The sequence below is a fragment of the Ambystoma mexicanum genome, chromosome 7q, assembly GCF_040938575.1.
Source record: "Ambystoma mexicanum isolate Mex_15411 chromosome 7q, UKY_AmexF1_1, whole genome shotgun sequence".
Taxonomy (NCBI): Eukaryota; Metazoa; Chordata; class Amphibia; order Caudata; family Ambystomatidae; genus Ambystoma; species Ambystoma mexicanum.
In genome coordinates this window covers 16366916-16387995 of record NC_090941.1, presented here as the reverse complement: position 1 = coordinate 16387995, position 21080 = coordinate 16366916, and the positions used below count along the sequence as shown (strand labels likewise).

At 47.8% G+C, this 21080-nt stretch overlaps 1 protein-coding gene across 9 annotated transcripts in view; it reads right to left on the bottom strand.

The window, feature by feature from the left end:
* DMD (dystrophin) overlaps positions 1-21080 on the bottom strand; it is a 7616828-nt gene that overhangs the window by 3239694 nt on the left and 4356054 nt on the right. For all 9 annotated transcript variants that reach the window (XM_069639082.1, XM_069639084.1, XM_069639079.1 and 6 more), the window contains one exon: positions 5613-5777. In XM_069639082.1, the coding sequence (XP_069495183.1) occupies positions 5613-5777 (165 nt within the window). The remainder of the gene's footprint in view (positions 1-5612; positions 5778-21080) is intronic.

The window sequence follows — 21080 nt, the reverse complement described above, 5'->3', positions numbered from 1 at the left end:
ACAACTGGATTACGAGGAGAGAGAGTGTATGGTGCACAGGGGAAGCCCCCCTGATGTAAGTGTGACTTGGAGAAGCGGAGTGAAAGCAGGCCATAGAGTCTGCAACTTTCAGAGAGCCGAAGAATGCCAAAGTGAGATGCTTGATGGTCAGTGAGTCCTTGAGCAGAGAAGCCATTGGCAGACTGAGAAGAGGAACACCTTGAAAGGTGGCGGCGTGACTACAACTGTATCGTTGTGAGCGAGACGTCTGGATAACAATGCTGACACCATTGTAACCAGGAGCGGTAGCAGCACCCTATCGCAAGCATCCGTAGGTTGCAGCAGCCTGCAGTGAAGCTGAATATAGAATGCCAGCGAAACAAAAGACCTAGAAGGCAGACAACAAAGTCCATTACCCTAGCAAGTGCTGAGCCCTGCAAGGTTCCCCTGCATACACAAAGGTGCCGGGAAGAACGGAGAAGCAGGAGGCTGTTGGGGCAACAGTATATGAGTGGAGAAACTAGGTCCAGTAATAACGACAATATATGAACAATAATCCAGACTAACTCGAGTTGTAAGAAACCTGTAAAGAACGTAAAAAATAACCCTTGAAGGGTTTACCTGGAAGTAAAGTGACTGGAAACCAATACCCTAGGAAGAAGAGGAAATTCCCCATGAGTACAGAGTGGAAGCGATCAAAGAGCATGCCACAAATACGTGTAATAACTTTTCTAAGGTAAGACTGTCAAGTAAACAGTATAAGAGTAGTACTATTCCAATATAGAGAAACCACGAGAGGGGGGACTAAAATTGGCTAACGTTATACCAAACCAAGGAGAGGTAGAATTTAAAGACTGTGAGAGATATATGACGAAAGACAAGAACGGGAGAGAGTGTCTCAAGGAAAGCTGTCATACGCTTATCACTAATGAGAGTACAAGGTCCAGGAACGTTTTAGAAAAGCTGCAAAAGCTGATAGTGTAGATATCAAGAGAATATCCAAGAAGATTATCTTAAGAAACATATGTTTAAAGGAGAGACATTTCTATAAAATGAATATGAAGACACCATAAAAGACCAGCAGAAGAGGGACATTAGTTGGATCTACTTTGAGTTCTTCAGATTAGCGGTGGCATCAGGTAGAGTTAGGTTTGGACCAAGGACATTTATTTTGGACTTCTTTAGGACAGACAAGCAGTTTTAGTTGTTTAGATAGGCGGGTAATCCCTTTAGCGATAGGGAAAGATAGGCCTTTGTTCAGGATTTCAATCAGGCGACACACACCTTAGTCTCGGCCCAGAATGCAGCATGCAATTGAAAGGCTTATAGTATACATTAGATTCAATATTGAGATGATACACCACTCATATCACACCCCCTTTTCAAATACCCCGGGTCACCATGGACCGTGACAGGCAGGTTGATCAAATATAATATTTATTTATTCATTTGAAAATTAAAAGAATCATACAATTTTTAATATGGGGCAGCAATCACCAATGGGGTGATAAGAACAATAGGAATGGAGGCAATGCACCTAATTCAACCCTTTAGCAACACAGATAGAAAACACCAGGGAATAGAAACACTTTTTGATTTTAAGAAAGACAGTACTCAAGTTAGGATTTCCCCCTGCAAAATTCCCTGAACCCACAAACAATCATTACAGGCAGTTAGGACTATGAATCTGGAAATGGAATTCAAATCTAACTTTCCCTCCTCAAATGAGAGTGAAAGACGGATTTGAAACCCTTGCAATGTTAAAATGACACTCGGGAATGGCTGAATAAAACAATGAATGTGTATAAAAATCTTGAAACAAAAACTATTCTTTACTGGAGCAACACTGGAAAGATACTAGCAATCACAAGCAATGGATTGAGCAAAAGCATACAATTCGAAATTACATGGATGATTGAAAACAGTTTATAATCAATATGACACAAAAAATGTGCAAATATTTGCCATTGCTGCCTGAATTTACCAAAACGGTTTTTAATAAAAACAGGTGAAATATTGTGTGATGCGTCTTTTGTGTTGGGGCGTAGCTATCGATCCTAGGTACAATATGAAAGTGAAATGGGGTCTCTAGCTGGTAAATTGAGTGAGTTCTGCAAGATCTAGTGAGGTGTGTTTTTTGAGAAAATGAAGGCGTGAAAAAGGAAAAGAAATCAATTTTGACAAGGACAGTTTTACTCTACACTAGGGCATTCAGGCTAGGCTACCAGATTGAGACACAGTAACACAGTAAGCTCTGGGGTTTACTCGCAAGTTCAAGCCTAGCACCTCCGCGCCCGCACTGGTGGACTGAGTACAATCACTCCAAACAGGATTAATAGTTTAGGATTTTACAAGACAAAATTATTAAAGATGTGGTGCTAGCAAAATGAATCAAAGACAGGGTGGCAAGAATGATTTTGACAATATTACAAGTTATCAGGATAAGTATAGGATGACTTAGAGATTGGGATGGAACAACGCAAGGCAAACTATACAATGAATTTCTATGGTTCCTATTCATACTCACAGTCCACCTTTAGTTTTGGGATTTTGGACAGTCAGCGGTTCTTGTCAGCACATGGATCTGGTCTAACAAAGGACAGCTGGACAAAATCAGTGGGACCGGATCAGCAGGGCAGGGACTGGATACCAAAGGATAGTTCTTCTGGACTGGTAATTCTGGTTACTGGATACTATAGATCAGCTGGATAGCAGGTTGGCAGCAGGCATGCATTTAGTGAGCAGCAACCAGGTTAATTCAGTATGCTTCCCAAAACAACACAGTGTTTCCTTTGGTTATTGGGATTATTTTAGAATTGAGGCCCAGCTGATGCAGGATCAGCAATGCTTGGCCTTGTGGTTGGGATATGGAGTTTAGATGGATTCATGCAAGATGAAGACAGGAACAGACAGGAACAGGATGCCGGCATAGGAATTCAGGAATCAGTGGCTGTGTGTTGTCAGGTGCTTTTATTTATAACGCCAGTTGACATCATCACAGTATATGACAGCGGCAGGCTTTACTACACACGCCTCTAACAATAGGATTGGGCAAGGGTAGAAGTCTCTGTGTAGCTCTTTGCTGGTTTGATCTCAGAAAAATTATGTCATTTTCATGGGGTGATATTTACAATGTCCAGAAACCTCCCAGAGTTACTGGAACTAAAATCTCGTTTTCCATAAACACATATTTACACAATTTCAACCTTTTAGTAAATCATATACACAGGTTACATATTTTTTCCTCACATTTCAATCCAAACCCCCATTCCGTGAGGTCTGGTTTTGCTCTTCTACCAGTTTTTCACACTTTTCACTGGGATTTACATTTCTCCTAATTCTACAACTTTACATATGAGTGAGGATTGTCATAAGGAAGAAATGTACAATATTTTACATTTGCAATATGGATGTTTTTCTTGTAATTACACATATATCACCATTTTTGTCCCCTTGGTGTCACTACATTCTACCAAGTTTTAAACTAAAGGCCATAAATGTACTTTTACACTGTGAACATTCTACATTGTTACCCATTTTGGTTGCTGAGTTAAAAGTCTTTAAAGTTGCCTTATGGAATAGTCTTTAGAACAAATGAGAGTCACTGTCTGTCATTTTTTTTCTTTCCAGCTGACACCAACTGGCATTTCCTTCAAAGCAGGATGTGGGGGTTCCTTCAGCCTGATTTAAGTTTAAGGGTCTTTCACACCTCCAGCTTCCTTCCCTGAGAACTGCATTGTCCTGGGTTCCAACAGAGACGAAAGTCTGTTCCACCCTATAATTATCAGTGGGTTGGCAGGATCTGCTGGGAGAGATAGCCCTTTTGGCAGAAAGCCTGTTTTACAACTTTGTAACTCAAGTCACGCTGGGTTTAACATTTTTTACTTTTGATCTTAAATCCAGAATTAAATAAGCCTGTTACATCAAATAACACATGTGAAATATTCTCCCCAGTCACAAACCCTTTTATATTTCTAAAGACAAGTAAAACTTTTATTTACCAGTGTACTGTTTTAAAACTCAGGCATTCGTTTTTCCTTATTTTGTAAGCAGCCTATTTTCACACGTGGTGCAAGCTGACATTTCTGTTTTGGGCAGCTCACTCAGATTTCCACAATTTCCTTGCAGCTAAAGTCATTTTTCTTTGAATGCATGAGTTTTATCTGAACACTGGTATATGAAACTGACCCGACTCAGATAGTTAAAGTTCTTTTGAAGACAGTGATGTTTGCTATATTGTAAAGAACATGATCGTGCGTTGCCATGTTAGTAAAAATAAAGATCCTTGTTGATTTCTTTCCAAGCTACTTTGACTGGGCCTTTCATTCAGGATTCAGGAAAATGCCTGGTTTTTCAGAGGCACAATGAATTGTCCTGGGCCTGGCAGGGCCGTTCCCATCACAGTGGTTTCAGAATGCACAGATGGAAATAGCATAACACAGCATTTTGAAAAGATGAAAAAGGTTTCCTTTTGAGGGGGAATTTCTGGCTTTTGCAGCAATGCAGTGCTGCCTTCACTTCATTCCATATGTATGTCTCAGAACACATTGTTACGCTCCTGCAGTGTGTCCCCTGTTCCACCCCGCCTGAAATGTGGGTGGCAGGATGATGCAGCCACCTTTTTGGTTGTTAAAAACTTAGTTTTGAGATACTGGTGCGCACAGGACCAAGTGCAGCCATTTTGCTGTGTTGTACGCAAATGCAGCTTGGTGATGTGGTAAAGCACAACTAAGTAGGGTCAATATATCCCACACCTCTTTCTTATATTTTAAATAAAATAACCATTAAAATGTACTTAAAGTGTCCGACTCCTTCTTCTGACCCGCTACATGTCCTTTAAAGAAACCTGGCAGTACGACCCAGAGGTCCTGGTGATTGGGGAAGAATATCTGTCAGGATCCTCAACCTTGTAGAAGCTGAGAGGGAAAACCATACCATCATGGGAGTGTGTCCAATGCTAATTGGGCTTTGCCTCTGTGCACCAGACAAATGCTTTAACCAAGCCTCGACTACTTGTGCATTTGAATTATTTTAATTATGATCAATTATTTTAAAAAAATCAAACATGGTTTATCAGCTCCCCATCAATGTTCGCTTCAAGTAAATGCTTAGGTGCATGTGACACTAAGGGCGAGTTGCCACAATATAAAATGAAGACTTTTTTGTAGTTTTCCATGAACTTTCTATAACAATAATGCACTAAAATACACATCTAGGATGGGTAATTCCCGGTCAAAATGTATATTATGTTGCTTAGTTAACTCATCGCTCTGCCTATGAACTGGCAAACAATGTCAGCAATTTCTTGTGAAGTTGGATTTTAAATTCAATGTGTATAGCATTGTATTAAAACATAAAAAGGGAATATGCACTCAGTGCACATGCATTTGACTATACAACATTGTTGAAATCAAGCAGCAGACTTTCTACCAAATTTGAAAGATTAGTGCACCTCTCATTGTATTAATGGAATTGTGTAGCAATGCCTGACATTGTAGAATATACTACACAAAATATGTCTGTGGTATAAACACTTGTTTTTTTGCATTCCAGATTGTAGAATTATTTACCTAGATACATCATTGGAACAATAAAAACAATAAACAATAAAAACAAACCCCTTTGAGCTTTACCTTAATATCGAGTTCTCCAGGTTTTCCCACTTGATTGAAAAACTCCAGTTGATCCTTGACGGACGATGCCCACGGTGCCAGATAATGTAACTGTTGTTGAAATTGGACAAAGTTTTGCAATAAGACTTCAATTTCCCTTTGTTTTTCGGGTAAGTCCTTGAACACCTTTAAATAACATAAGCAAGGTGAATTGACAAAAAGAAAGGGATTGTATGCAAAGCAGTAACACATTTAATATTAAATATTCTGCTAATGAAATAAAAACATATGCAGTAATTATTACTAGTGGGACTAATAAAACACAGACGTTCATCAACTTCTTCCCAAATCATTTCAACAAACAAATTCCAATGTGGCAAATATTTACTGCTGCAAAGATACCAAAAAAACTAACAGATGTACATTTCGGAGCCAGCACAAAACACTTCTATTTTACCACCAAAGTGCTTGGTAATCACAACTGGCCATCATTCAAGCTGCGGTTTTGGTGGAGACCCCTGCAAGACTACCTGAAGACCTGATTTTACATTCAATGGCAATTACCACATTTTTTGTATTTTTGTTTTACTGCAATGGGGATTAATACTGGTAAGGCATTTACCACCACCAGTTACCAAGTTGAATTGATGTATGACCAGTCAGTATTACTTCATCTGGAGTTGTTATTGTTTTACCTCAGGAAGTAATCTCTAGTTGCAAGCGTTAGCAGCATTAAAACAGCTCGTTCAGTAATGCGCCTCTTATTTCTTTTTGTTTGTTTTTGCTGACAATATGTAGGCTCTGATCGTAAAGTTTATGCATTTTACAAACATCTGTTAATCCTACCTTTGTAATACATCACTTTAAGTATTAATAGGTTTCATGGTGAATTGACTTGCTAAACACTGCTTCGTGGATTCTCATAAACATGTTACAAAGCATGGCCAGCATGCCCAAAGAATCTGTGAAACACCTTGTTTTAGCAATTTGAGATTGTGGCTGGTGCAAGGTTGAACTACCATATCTCAAATCCCACTCTTCTGAATGTTTTCTCTGCAGCAAGTTTACAGAGGTTTGGGCTTTCTTAAAGATGCCCATCTCCAAGCTGTACGTGTGCCAAATATGTGCAATTGCATCTTGCACCTAAGACTCATTTCTGCGACAGAGCAACTCTTGGAGATTTGGAACAGAGTGGCTTAGTGTACATTAGAAGCGACAATAAACTTGATTTACTGAATGTGAAATATTCTTAAGATGATAGAAATATGTCACATTAAAACGTGACACTACAAGTTAAAACCTATGCCATTGGTTATGGGAATTTCGGTAAGAAGTGGACAAACAATCAATGTTTTATGCTTAAAACACTTTTGAAATGGTTGTTGTTATGATGTGCACCATGATCACACAGGCTTGCAATACCATTGCCGTGGTCACACAGCGGGTGGTTGCCAGCATGATCAGATGGGCACATGGGGTGGCTTGATCACACGGATCCAAGACAATAGTAAATCCGTGATCACACAGATTGCACAGGAAACGTGCCTTGGGCACATGGCATTACCTAAAATAATGAGCCGGACACAGATACACCATTCATGGAGTGCGCCACTGTAGCCCCGCATGTGCCAGCAGGAGGCTTCTTTTATTGGGAGCATGTCAAGACTCCAGTCTTAAAGGGGACATCACTGCAGATGTAGGCAAACCAGCTTATATGAGATCTGACATTGTATAAGCAATGAACATGATTAGAAAGATTCAAACTCGATTCGAGCAGCTCAAAGAGATAAGACTATTGGTTGGTTCAATATGCCTACACATTTTTGCAGCTTTTTCTTTTTTCATTTGATTATTTAGCTTTCATTTTGTTGTGTGTTAATTTTATTTAATTATATGCACATGTATTCTGATATTACATCTTTTTTGAGGTTCAGATGGATTTAACCTGATTGAAAACCTGTGGTTTCCAACAGAACATAATACACAGGGCCTCATTACACGGTAGGCGGTAGGGGATTACCGGCCCCTACCACCCTCCTATGAGGTCCCTCAGCGGGTCCCGTCCTTAACGTGTGGTCAGACCACACGTTAAGGAAGGGACCCACTGAGGGTCTTCAGAGCAAATAATGGTACCGCTAATAGCAGTACCGTTATTAGCTCTTTCCCCATTCCCATTGACCCTTATGGGGGCTCGAATGGGAATGGAGAATGGCAATTGGCATGGGGACTTACCGGGTCCTCAAGGGTCTGAATGACCCGGTAAGTCCCCATACCGGCTACCCGGACCCAGAAGGCGGTAGGGGGTAGCCATAGCGCTAATTGCGCCATGGTTACCTCCTACCGTGTAATGAGGCCCACAGTGTAGGTAAACAAAAGAAAAACAACATTGACATTTTGCCAGAATGGCTATTGGGAAAAATCGGGGAAAAACACCCACAGGTTCTAAGGAATTCTCCAATGCAATGTGTTCTGTTCTGTGATGACTCTATACACAGTGTATAGAGAATGGATCAATTACCGTACATTAGGCTTTTCCCGTCTAATAGGGATATCAGTATTTCTCAGTTCCTCAGTGTAATCTATCGTTCGAACTTCCAGTATATAGCTTCAGGCACACTGCTTGTTTCTCTCAAGTGTGCAATGGCCACCCCACTTCTTTAGGAGAATAAACCCTGTCTCTATGTTATAATGCTGTGACAAAGTAACCTGCCTTAATTTATTGGTAGCTGGTGGGTCGCTAGTCAGACGGGGTGCATGCAAAGCCAGGAGATTATGGGCCTTAGAAAGACATGAGTAGGACCCCCTAGGTACACCCACCATGCCATATGCGGGAGGCAGGGATTCATCAGATTGCTACCTTAGAAGCTCCTGTCACTTTAAGAAAATCAATGTGGGCCAGTCCTACATTGTTGGAAGTGCCTCCTTACTTCGCTGTCCTTGTGTGGGTGAGGAAATCATATCACCACAGGCTAAAGCGTAGAGCCCAAACCCATACATCCAGCTAAAACAGTGAACCAGTCATCTCAAAATGTCCCAGACACACACACATCTAAAATATATAGAGCTAAGGGGGACTTCACCAAGGGCAAGGGCACAGTTTGGTAAGCAGCAAGAGGAGCACCAATGAAGTTACAAACGAAAGCCATGTACCCCCATAAGAAACTGTAAGCCATTCCGAAGGCTGAGGCCCATCAACTCATCTCCAATCCAATTGCACAGGGAGCCAATACAGAGTTCCCTTACACCAGAGAGATGCTTGAGAGCAGGGTCCTAAAAAGGAAAGGGCTATACACAGAAGATATGGGGGTCCGGCGAATGAGCTCATTGCGAGAAAGCTGGCAAAGAGTGCAAAAAGAGCTGAAGTGCAAGACAGGAGGCCAAAGGACAGCTCCTTGAGGTTGGATAGAGAATGACATGGAAGGCAGAGGAGTTAGAAGATTGGAGGAGAGACCTGGGGGCCTGGTGAAAAGAGATACAGGGATCTGGGGAGAGAAAGAGCCAGAGGGTTGGTCAGAGGAATACCCAAGGGGCTGAGCAGAGGAAGACCAAGGGGCTGAGGAGAGGAAGACACAGGGGGCTGTGGAGAGGAAGGTCCAGGCAGCTGTGAAGAGAAGGACACAGGGTGTTGGAGGGAGAAAGAGCCAGGAGGCTGGAGGGAGAAATACCCTGGAAGCTGGGGAGAGGGAGACCGAGGGTGCTGGGGCGAGAAGGCCCCAGGAGACTAGATAGATAAAGTCACAAGAGGCTATGGACACACAGACCAGGAAGGTTGGGGTGAAAAATGAAAAAGATGCTTGCAAGGGGAAGATTCAAGAGGATTGAGAATAAGAGAAAGATCTAAGTGGTTGAGGATAAACAAAGAAAGCAAGAGAACAAGTGAGACATAGAGAGAGACAGAGAGGGACACAGATGGGGGGGTTATGGATGGGAAATACAAAGGAGACTAGGGAAAGCGAGACCAGGAGTTGGAGGATAGATAGAGAAACAATATGCTGTGGTAAAAACCACAGAATGCCAGAGAAAGCGCTATTGTGATGCTAGCTCTGGGGAGAGAACTTTAAGGAGGATGTGGAGAGGAAACATTGGAAGTTGTGAGTGAAGCTGAGTAGTAGGTGAGAGAAGCTAAGGAGGAGTTGGTGAGAAAAGGTCAGCAGGTCGTGGTAAAAGAAACATTGAACAGGGGGCTACAAAGCCAACCAGAACTATGGAGGTGCATAAGGAGGAGGTGGCTACAGGAAAGCTTGTGAAAAGTCAACAAACTATGAAGGAGAAGGGTGATCACAGTGGGGAGATCAAGCAGAGAATAACAAATTGTAGGAGAGAGGAGTACGAAAGGAAGTTGGACAGTAGTGGAACAGAATGTGGAGTAGGCGACAGACAAGATGCAAGTGGAAATTGTGAAGGTATCATGAAGCAGGACAGAGACAACAGATTCAAAGTTCAAACAAAAGATCTTTATTAACACAAATGTCAGGATGGTGTAAGGCCTCGCTTGTCTCATACTAAGGTGGGATTTCCCTACCTTAGTAAACTAAGGATAGTCTGAGTAAGTCAGTTCAACTTAGAAGCATGTCTGTGTCCAAAACCTATACTTGCCCTCAAAACTAAAGCTAAACAATGTGTAGGGATGTCAGCAACCAAAGAAACAGTGTTCAAACTAAAGTTCTGACCATCTTTCAGCTCCAAGTTTGATCTTGGCCCCCTTCCTCAAGTTCAAGACAGTTCCGATAAAATAGCCTTGGGGTTCCCTTGTCCAAATTCAACACAAATCTTCCGGCTTCAAATTCACAGTCAATGAAATCGTGTAGCTTGCCTTTTCTTTCTTATCACTTGAACAACTTCAGGCCGACCAGCCTCAGCCTCTTGTCTTCCCTTGATTTACTCCAAGGCAGGGTTCCTCGGTTTAGGTGCAGTTGTCAGACCAAACGGTCCATCCATTACGGGTCAAGAAAAATATAACCCTTAGCACTTTACCTCAGTTCATTTTTTCTCATAGGACTTCCTTGACAACACAGGTTTACTTCATGCATCATTGCTATAAGTTCACTTGTTCTTCTGGTTCACTTTAACGGCTTTCTGCCTTTAAAAACATGTGACTCTCACACACTTTCCTTCATGGTCTTTCTCCTGGTTACCACCTTGCTTCGACACTATCCAATAGTATTTTGGCTTTTTGCTCTTTTCACTTGGTATGCAAATACTGGGCCTTATTAAGAGTTTGGCGGCTGCCATGGAGCTATTAGCTCCATGGCTGCCGCCAAACCAGGCTCCTTTACCGGGTTCCCAGAATGGGGAATTACCGGGCCATTCCGAGTATGGAGGGCCCGGTAATTCCTCCCTCTGGGAACCCGGGCCCGGACCTTCCCCATTCCCATCTGAGCCCCCATAGGGCTCAATGGGAATGGGAGAGGGTGCAAACAACGGGCCGATTACGAGCGGCCTGTGGTTTGCTCCCTCTTCCCCTCGCGGGACCTTACCGGGTCCGGCGAGGGGAGCTTGTAATCATGCGGAATGGAGTTAACGGGTAGGCACCCATTTGCGGAACCCGTTAACCCATTCCGCCGATCTTATAATGAGGCCCACTGTCTCTTTAAATTCCTCTCATTTGCAAATGCACATTAATTTTCATTTCATTTGTGCGCTATTCTCATATCTTTTCCTCAGTTCATCATTTAAGACTTATTACATGTTGCTCAACTTGTTCGGTATCCAATAGTGCGTATTTGGTCTTCCGACTCATTTATCAGCATTCAAAACATATTATATGCTTGGCAACTTTTTTGGTATTCAAAAGTTCACTTTTCAGTGTCCAGACATTTTCCGCATCTATTTACCCTTGACTGGCATTCTCCATGACCCACACCATGCCCCTGGAGTGCCCCGGCCTGAGTGAACCTTCCCTGTCATTCACCAGTATGCGGCCGCTCCTTCGGTGCTCTGGTTTCGCTCTCGGGTCCTCACTTGCTCCTCTCTCATTCTCGGGAGATTTTGCAAGCAATGCTCTCTCTCTCTCTGGATCTCCATGCAGCAGTTAGCAGCGTCTCAGTGTTCCCCACTCCCAAATGGGAACACACGAAAATGAGCTCCACTCAGCTCCAGACTCTCTTGCGGCTTGCTCTGGCCTCAGCATCTCTGGCTGCTCTGCAGTCGGCAACCTTTTCACCGGACCATAATCTGCCTGCTCCACCTTGGGTTGCCGTGCTTTCCTGCACCTCTGTCTCTTTTTCTGCTGCCTCTCTTTCCATTTATCAAGCTGCAACCATTTAACAGGCTGCAGGTGTGAGTGCTTAACTATCATTACCTGACCATAATTATTGGGACATGCCTGACCCTCACACCAGTACTCAGGCCGCCTTCTCCTCGTCTCAATATCAGAGTGGTGAAATGTCATGTCAGTGTGCATTACTCTTAGTGGCCTCTTCCTCGTCCCAGTACTATATTGGTCTGAATGAGGGAAAATGGGGGAAGATAATTTACAACAGACTATAAAGGCAGAGGGAGGGTACAGTTGGTTCTCACCAGAAAAGGGGGATACCATGTCTCACCTGCGGATATCCTGTACCCAATTCCCAAGGACCCTCCACCCAGGTGATCCTTCTTCACTTCTCCACCCCCAAGGTCAGGATCCAAAAACGATCACCTTTTCCTGGTCACCTAAAAAGAGGATCCAAGAGGAGTAGGTGTGAGGATACTCTCAGGTTTCTCACAAAACCTACAGCAGGTTGAGGATGAAGTCAAAAACAAAGCATTAAGGTGAAGAACAAAGCTAAATCAAGAAAAAATAAGCAGTGAGATATAGCCCCCCAGGTATGAGCTTGTTGCAGGACATAGAGCAGAAGAGAGAGTTTGGGTTGGTAGGCTGCAAAGACAGGAACCCAGGTTAGGCAGGTAGAAAGTATCATAAGGAGGACCCTATAAAGTGTTTAGTGTGGCCAACTGTCTATTAATGGCTTCAGGTCCTTAGTTTAAAGCCAACTCCATTGTAACCCCCAACTACAACCATCAAGCTCCAGTACTGACCTAAGACCTAGGAAGAGGACACCCTGCATATGCTAAGGAGATTAACAGAGAATGAGACTTTGCTACAGACTGAAATAGCAATGTTGTGAGAGACTTTCTTGGGGAACTTTTAATTTTTAATTTTGGACACTGAGCACCTACCTCCACATACAGATGTGTTTTTCCAATATGCCAGGAGGGACTTGGGTCTAGCCCTAACTAGAACTAAAAGTATGTTTACATTGAACAATTTCAATTTTCCTGTGGGACCCATACTTGAGTGCACAACTATCCTGGACACATTTCAGTTACTTTATGCACTTTATGAGCCATAGGGAAATTGTTTTGGACTGCCTAAAATTCAATTAAAGAGGAGCTGCTAAACATATGCCCTGTATGGACTTTCTTTGATCCTTGAGTGCTTAATGAGAAATGCACAACACACTTCTTTGTTAGTTTAAACACAATCTTAGTGCTATAGTACCCAGTTTACAGGGTGAAATGCGGATTTAACATTTGGAAGCTTGGAGTGTTACAGATTGTGCATTTCCACACACAAGGATATTGGAGGGTTTGATGAAGTTCAAGAAGTTCAGGAAGTAGAATTGATGGAGAGGAAATTGATGTAGAAGGCGACAAGAGAATCGGAAGAACGGGGTATTAAAAGAGATGTGGAGTATTAAAGTCAAGGCTAGTGAAGACCAGAGAGCTGAAGAGGTGAACCAGTGGAGACATACCACACAAGTCAGGAAGAGGATAGCACAAAGGACAGAGAAGAAGAAGAGAAGGAGGAGTTAATTTACCCAAACTGGAGGAAAGAGATACTACCTAACAAGTAGGCACTGGAGGAAGATAAAAGTATTTGTAGTGCAAGAAATATAGAAAACGAGGGGGAGAGGTGCAGAGCATTGAGAGTCATTGGGGAGGAAAGACATGAGAGAAAGTCAGCAGAGGGAATGGCGGATGGAGAGATAGACCAGGAACATAAGAGGGTGCCAGAGAGCAGGGGCAAAAGCCTGGTGGAATGTCTACCACCTATATGCTGGTGAAGACTTTGACAGAGTCTGTTAAAAGCACCCATGCAGCGAAGCTGGCCTGTTCCCAGCCCCAAACTGATCTTATTCAAGATCACAAAAGGTTTGGCAGACAGGCCCATGATCCAAAGACCTAGCAGGCCAGAGGTGTTGGAACATTCTGCAAAAAGGGGCAACATCCTGGCTGGCGGATCGGTAGGGGGAGAGGACAGTAACTATGGACTATGGCAAGGTATTCTAACAGGATGGATTTGCCCAAAGTTTTCTTTTGATTCTCCAATACCTCAATGTTCAATCCATGCTAATCCCTTGTCGTACTTAGGTTGTAAAATAAATCACTGTGAACTTGGCATTCTGTCCATGAGTTGTCTTTTGACCCACCCCCCGTGGCAGGCCCTCCCAGAGATATATTGCGTTCTCTCCCACTTTGACAAAAGGGATATAGCACACAATTCACTCTTTCAGTCAGCCGCAAGTCTCCCTTCTCCTCTGGTTGGGTTTTTATTTCTTGTACAATTCTCTAGTGTGAAGTTTCACGTTTGAAATCCCCACGCAAGTCTCTCAAGTTCACATGGTTTGGCAGGGGTCACAGGCCCTTGGGAGGTTTTGATCTTTCTCTAGTGGCTTATTTTGCTCCACATCGTCTGACATCTCAACTCCTGCATGTGGATGAGGCGGTAAAACCTGCACAGACCAGCCCACTGAGGCAAGCATTGTTCCCTTTCATGGGGCTTCCATTCTCTCTTGCCTGCATCTTTCTTTCTTCCCCCCCCCTCTTACCCTACCCTTTCTGCTCCCCCTGCCCCTCTCTCAACTGACAGACAAAACTGTGTGGCTGAGACTTTTTTTCTTAGTAATTTGAGGGCTTATATTTCAACAACAATGTTTACCATTGGTTATCACCTTTCAGACTTTCTTGGAGACGTTTTGATTGGCTATTCATTCCAAGCAGGTCATCTTGGCCACCTTTCAAGTGTGTTTAGTTTAGTTTAGATTAGTTTCTTTATTTGTACCACGCACCTAACCCTCAGGAAACTGGGCGCTTAAAGCTTATACAAGAGTTGCATACAGTTTAGTCACTGAGGCTTAACATGTTCAGGGGTGGCCTTTTTGTTCCTCTCAGTGGCTCTTCTTTGTCAAAGAAGTGATTAGTCTCATGCAAGTTAATGCTGGTTTCGGGAAGAGTTTGGGAAACTTCATCGGAAGAATTCTTTATGGTGCCGGGCTCTGCCGCGGTGACCACCAGCAGTTGTGATCTGTGCATGCCTCACCATACATTTGTCGCTCCGATAGGCAAAGGGTTGTTGTTGCTCTGAAAAGCCAAAGGGGTGTTGTTGCAGTCCTAATAAAAATGGTGTGGAACCAGTTTAAAGGGTAGAAGCGAAGAAGCCGTCTTGGGTTCAGGATGTACAGAGTCAAAGGTTAATTGAGCAGCAGGGTTCACAGAAACTGAGCGGAGAACTCTGTGGATCCCTACCCTGTCCTCTTCCAGGTAACTCACAGCACAGAGCTGAGGGCCATAGCGGGCCAGCTTTTCTGGTGCTCAGAGTTGCCCCTAACTCATGCCACGTGATTAGATACCTGATTACTTCACTTGGTACCTGTGGTAGACATAGTTTCAAACCTCAAATTCGGCGAATTAAGCATTGTAAGACTTGGTTCATCCATCAACACATCCGCTTTATGACATTTGAATGATTCAAACTGTTTTAAACCAATATTTGTATGATTTGAACCATGACTCTACATCTATAATTGTAAATGTTTGCTTTCCATTAGCACTGAGAATTAATAGCGGAATAATAAGTCATGGGTTAAAAAACACATTGATTTCTCAGGACTCAAAATAACAAGGTCACGACATTCAAGAACAGCAGCACCGTAAAGGACTATATTCTCAAATGTGTTTAAATGACGTATGTGAAGACAGACCTGGGGGTTGCCACATGTAAAAAAAAAAAGCGTTATCTTTTTTCTTATTATGAAATATTACTACATAATGTTCACAACACAAATTCCTAATGATGAGTCATTTATCGCAGAGAAAAAAAACAGATCCAACCCTACCAGACAATAAGGAGCAAAGCTCGTTTCTATGACAACCAAAATGAAGGTGAGAGGAAAAAAACTGTGAACACCTTGTAGGTAGGCAAACTGTATCTTTTTGTCCTAAAAAAAAATATAATAATAAGCCTTGAACATTTAATCGCATGATGAAAATGGAAGCGATGAAATGGATGTGCCCTCTGATAGATAGTGCTTTTTCATTACACATTTCCATTCTTCCATTCCTCATTTACCCGCAGTCAGAGGCATGCCTAATGTACTATTCTTTTATCAGGGCCATCGCAAATTCGTAGATAGAAAGGCAGCATAATAAGTTAAAACACTAATTTCTTTCTAATCCTGTCAACTATGACAAAACACTTGTTCTTTTCATACCCCGATGCTTCCCATTGTGAAGCAGCACAAATAACAAACATTAATTTTCCTTATGCATCATTTTTTAATCTATTCATATATTTGCCTCATTTTACACTAGATTAGTTTCATCTATATTTCCAATTGTTCTCTGTTAATCTGAATTATGCAGATGATAAACAAGGCATATTACATGGCCACGGTAGTGGCCATGTAGTTATGGTTAAGTTGCTGTTTCCATAGGAAGAGCACTTTTTGGGCGGCTTATAACTTCGCTCCCCCTGGACGAATCCTCACCAAACTTTGCAAAAAAAGTATATGGGCCACTCTGCAAAGTTTGGTGAGGATTCGTCCGGGGGGGGGCAAAGTTATAGGGGGGGGTCCCAAAACTTTTTTTTTTCCCATAGACTGAATGGGAAAACATTTTTGCTTGCGCCTACAGCCCAAACCGCTGGACGGATTTTCACCAAATTTAGACAAGGAGCAGTGGCTTGGTCCCGAAAGCGTGCTTTTGCAAATTTGGTTAAAATCCGTCCAGTAGTTTTTTTTAAAATGACCAAAAAGTAGGTAAAAAAAAAATAGTGATATCTGTGTTCGCTTCACGGACACACTTTCCTGTTCGCTCCGCGGACAGGACAGGGATTGGGCAAGTCAGTTGCGTGATGTCCGCGGACATCTGACGTGCTCTCTCATTGGATGCGGTGAAAGCGTGCAGTGCGTCGTGGCTTCAGAGACGCCCGCCATCTTTCTTTCTCGCATGAGAGGCTTTAGGCTTTGTCAGGTCAGCAGCAGCGGTATCTGCCGCCTGCACAGTAAGTCCCCCAACCCCGCTCATGCCCGTGTCTCTCTCCTGTTCCCCCAACCCCCGCTCATGCCCCGTGTCTGCCCTATTCTGCCCCACCCCCGCTCATGCTCTGTGTCTCCCCTGTTCCTCCAGCCCCCGCTCACGCCATCGGCACACGGTGGCCAGCAGAGGGCCGAGGAGCGGGATCTGCGCCTGCACACAAACTTATGTCTGTGTTTTTGTCTGTCTCCTATTCCCCCCTCCCCCCGCTCATGCCCCGTGTGTCTCTCCCCTTCCCCCCACCCCCTGCTCATGCCCCGTGTGTCTCTCCCCTTCCCCCCACAGCCCGCTCATGCTCCGTGTGTCTCTCCCCCCCACCCCTCGCTTGTGCCCCGTGTCTCTCTCCCCTTCCCCCCACCCCCTGCTCATGCCCCGTGTGTCTCTCCCCTCCCCCCACCCCCCGCTCATGCCCCGTGTGTCTCTCTCCCTCCCCCCACCCCTGCTCATGCCCCGTGTGTCTCTCCCCTTAGCCCCCACCCCCGCTCATGCCCTGTGTCTCATCTGTTCCCCCCACCCCCGCTCATGCCCTGTGTCTCCCTCCTTTCCCCCCCACACCCCGCTCATGTCCCGTGTCTCCCTCCTTTCCCACCCCCACCCCTGCTCATGCTCCCTGTGTGCCTTGTCCCCCCCACCCCCCTCATGCCCCGTGTGTGCCCTGTTTCCCCCCCACCCCCCGCTCATGCCCTGTGTCTCCCCTGTTTCCCCCCACCCCCCGCTGATGCTCCGTGTGTTCCTCCCGTTCCCCCCACCCCCGCTCATGCACCTTGTGTGCCCTGTTCCCCCCACCCCGCTCATGCCCCGTGTGTGCCCTGTTCCCCCCCACCCCCGCTCATGCCCCGTGTGTGCCCTGTTTCCCCCCCCGCTCATGCCTGTGTCTCCCTTGTGTTCCCCCCACCCCCTGCTCATGCCCCGTGTCTCCCTCCTTTCCCCCCACCGCCGCTCATGCCCCGTGTCTCCCATCTTTCCCCCCACCTCCCGCTCATGCCCTGTGTCTCCCTTCTTCCCTCCCCACCGCCCGCTCATGCCCTGTGTCTCCCTTCTGCCCCCCACCGCCCGCTCATGCCCCGTGTCTTCCTTCTTCCCCCACCCCCCGCTCATGCCCCGTGTCTCCTTTCTTCCCCCCCACCCCCTGCTCATGCCCCGTGTCTCCCTCCTTTCCCCCTACCCCCGCTCATGCCCCATGTCTCCCATCTTTCCCCCCACCTCCCGCTCATGCCCTGTGTCTCCCTTCTTCCCTCCCCACCCCCCGCTCATGCCCTGTGTCTCCCTTCTGCCCCCCCACCGCCCGCTCATGCCCCGTGTCTTCCTTCTTCCCCCACCCCCCGCTCATGCCCCGTGTCTCCTTTCTCCCCCCCACCCCCTGCTCATGCCCCATGTCTTCCTTCTCCCCCCCACCCCCGCTCATGCCCATGTCTCCCTTCTTCCCCCCACCCCCCGCTCATGCCCCGTGTCTCCCTTCTCCCCCCACCCCCGCTCATGCCCCGTGTCTTCCTTCTCCCCCCCACCCCCCGCTCATGCCCCGTGTCTCCCTTCTTCCCCCCACCCCCGCTCATGTCCTGTGTCTCCCTTCTTCCCCCCACCCCCTGCCCCGTGTCTCCCTTCTTTCCCCCCCAACCCTGATCATGCCCCGTGTCTCCCTTCTCCCCCCCACCCCTTGCTCATGTCTCCCTTCTCCCCCCCTACCCCCCGTTCATGCCCCGTGTCTCCCTTCTTCCCCCCCACCCCCCGCTCATGCCCTGTGTCTCCCATCTTTCCCCCCACCCCCCGCTCATGCCCCGTGTCTCCCTTCTTTCCCCCCCACCCCCTGCTCATGCCCCGTGTCTCCCTTCTTTCCACCCCCACCCCCCGCTCATGCCCAGTGTCTCTCTCATGTACCCCCCGCCCCCGCTCATGCCCCGTGTCTTCCTTCTTTCCCCCCCGCTCATGCCCCGTGTTGCCCTTCTTCCCCCCAAACCCCGCTCATGCCCCGTGTCTCCCTTCTTCCCCCCCACCCCCCGCTCATGCCCCGTGTCTCCCTTCTTCCCCCCACCCCCATTCATGCCCTGTGTCTCCCTTCTTCCTCCCCCACCCCCCGCTCTTGCCCCGTGTTTGCCCTGTTCCCCCCACCCCCCGTTCATGCCCCGTGTCTCCCTCCTGTACCCCCCACCCCCCGCTCTTGCCCCATGTCTCCCTTCTGTACCCCCAACCCCCCGCTCATGCCCCGTGTCTGCCCTGTTCCCCCCACCCCCCGCTCATGCCCCGTGTCTCCCTCCTGTACCCCCCACCCCCCTCTCTTGCCCCGTGTCTCCCTTCTTTCCCCCAACCCCCGCTCACGGACCGTGTCTCCCTTCTCCCCCCACCCCCCGCTCATGCCCCGTGTCTCCCTTCTCCCCCCCACCCCCCGCTCATGCCCTGTGTCTCCCTTCTTTCCATCCCCCCACCCCCCGCTCATGCCCCGTGTCTTCCTTCTCCCCCCACCCCCCGCTCATGCCCCATGTCTCCCTTCTTCCCCCCACCCCCTCGCTCATGCCCCGTGTCTCCCTTCTTCCCCCCACCCCCCGCGTCTGCCCTGTTCCCCCCACCCCCCGCTCATGCCCCGTGTCTCCCTCCTGTATGCCCCACCCCCCGCTCATGCCCTGTGACTCCTTCCTGTACCCCCCACCCCCCGCTCATGCCCCGTGTCTTCATTCTTTCCCCCCCGCTCATGCCCCGTGTCTCCCTTCTTCCCCCCACCCCCGCTCATGCCCCATGTCTCCCTTCTTCCCCCCACCCCCCGCTCATGCCCCGTGTCTCCCTTCTTCCTCCCCCATCCCCCGCTCATGCCCCGTGTCTGCCCTGTTCCCCCACCCCCGCTCATGCCCCGTGTATCCCTCCTGTACCCCCCCACCCCCCGCTCTTGCCCCATGTCTCCCTCCTGTACCACCCACCCCCCACTCATGCCCCGTGTGTCCCTTCTTCCCCCCACCCCCCCGCTCATGCCCCGTGTCTTCCTTCTTCCCCCCTGACCCCCCGCTCATGCACGTGTCTCCCTTCTCCCCCCCACCCACCGCTCATGCCCCATGTCTTCCTTCTCCCCCCCACCCCCCGCTCATGCCCCATGTCTCCCTTCTTCCCCCCCCACCCCCCGCTCATGCGCCGTGTCTCCCTTCTTCCTCCCCCACCCCCAGCTCATGCCCCGTGTCTGCCCTGTTCCCCCCACCCACCGCTCATGCCCCGGGTCTCCCTCCTGTACCCCCCACCCCCCGCTCATGCCCCGTGTCTCCCTCCTGTACCCCCCAACCCCTGCTCATGCCCCATGTCTTCCTTTTTCCCCCCCACTCCCCGCTCATGCCCCGTGTCTTCCTTCTTTCCCCCCAACCCCCGCTCATGCCCCATGTCAGCACTGTTGGAACAGGGCAGACACGGGGCATGAGCTGGGGTGGGGGCCCCACCTTGCTCATGCCCCGTGTCTCTCCTGTTCACCCCCACCCCCGCTCATGCTCTGTGTCTGTCTCCCTCCATTTCCCCCCGCTCATGGCCCGTGTCTCCCCTGTTCACCCCCACTGCCCGCTCATGCCCCGTGTCTCCCTTCTTTCCCGCTCATGCCCCGTGTCTCCCTTCTTTCCACCCCCACCCCCCGCTCATGCCCTGTGTCTCCCTTCTACCTCCCGACCCCCCGCTGTTGCCCCGTGTCTCCTTTCTTCCCCCCACCCCCCGTTCATGCCCCGTGTCTCCCTTCTTCCCCCCTCCCCCCGCTCATGTCCCGTGTCTCCCTTCTTTCCCTCCACACCCCGCTCATGCCCCGTGTATCCCTTCTCCCCCCACCCCTTGCTCATGCCCCGTGTCTCCCTTCTTCCCCCCAACCCCCGTTCATGCCCCGTGTCTCCCTTATTCCCCCCACCCCCTGCTCATGCCCCGTGTCTCCCATCTTCCCCCCCACCCCCCGCTCATGCCCCGTGTCTTCCTTCTTCCCCACCAACCCCCGCTCATGCCCCGTGGCTCCCTTCTCCCCCCCACCCCCTGCTCATGCCCCGTGTCTTCCTTCTCCCCCCACCCCCGCTCATGCCCCGTGTCTCCCTTCTTCCCCCCCACCCCCCGCTCATGCCCCGTGTCTCCCTTCTCCCCCCACCCCCGCTCATGCCCTGTGTCTTCCTTCTTCCCCCCCATCCCCGCTCATGCCCTGTGTCTCCCTTCTTCCCCCCCACCCCCGCTCATGCCCCGTGTCTCCCTTCT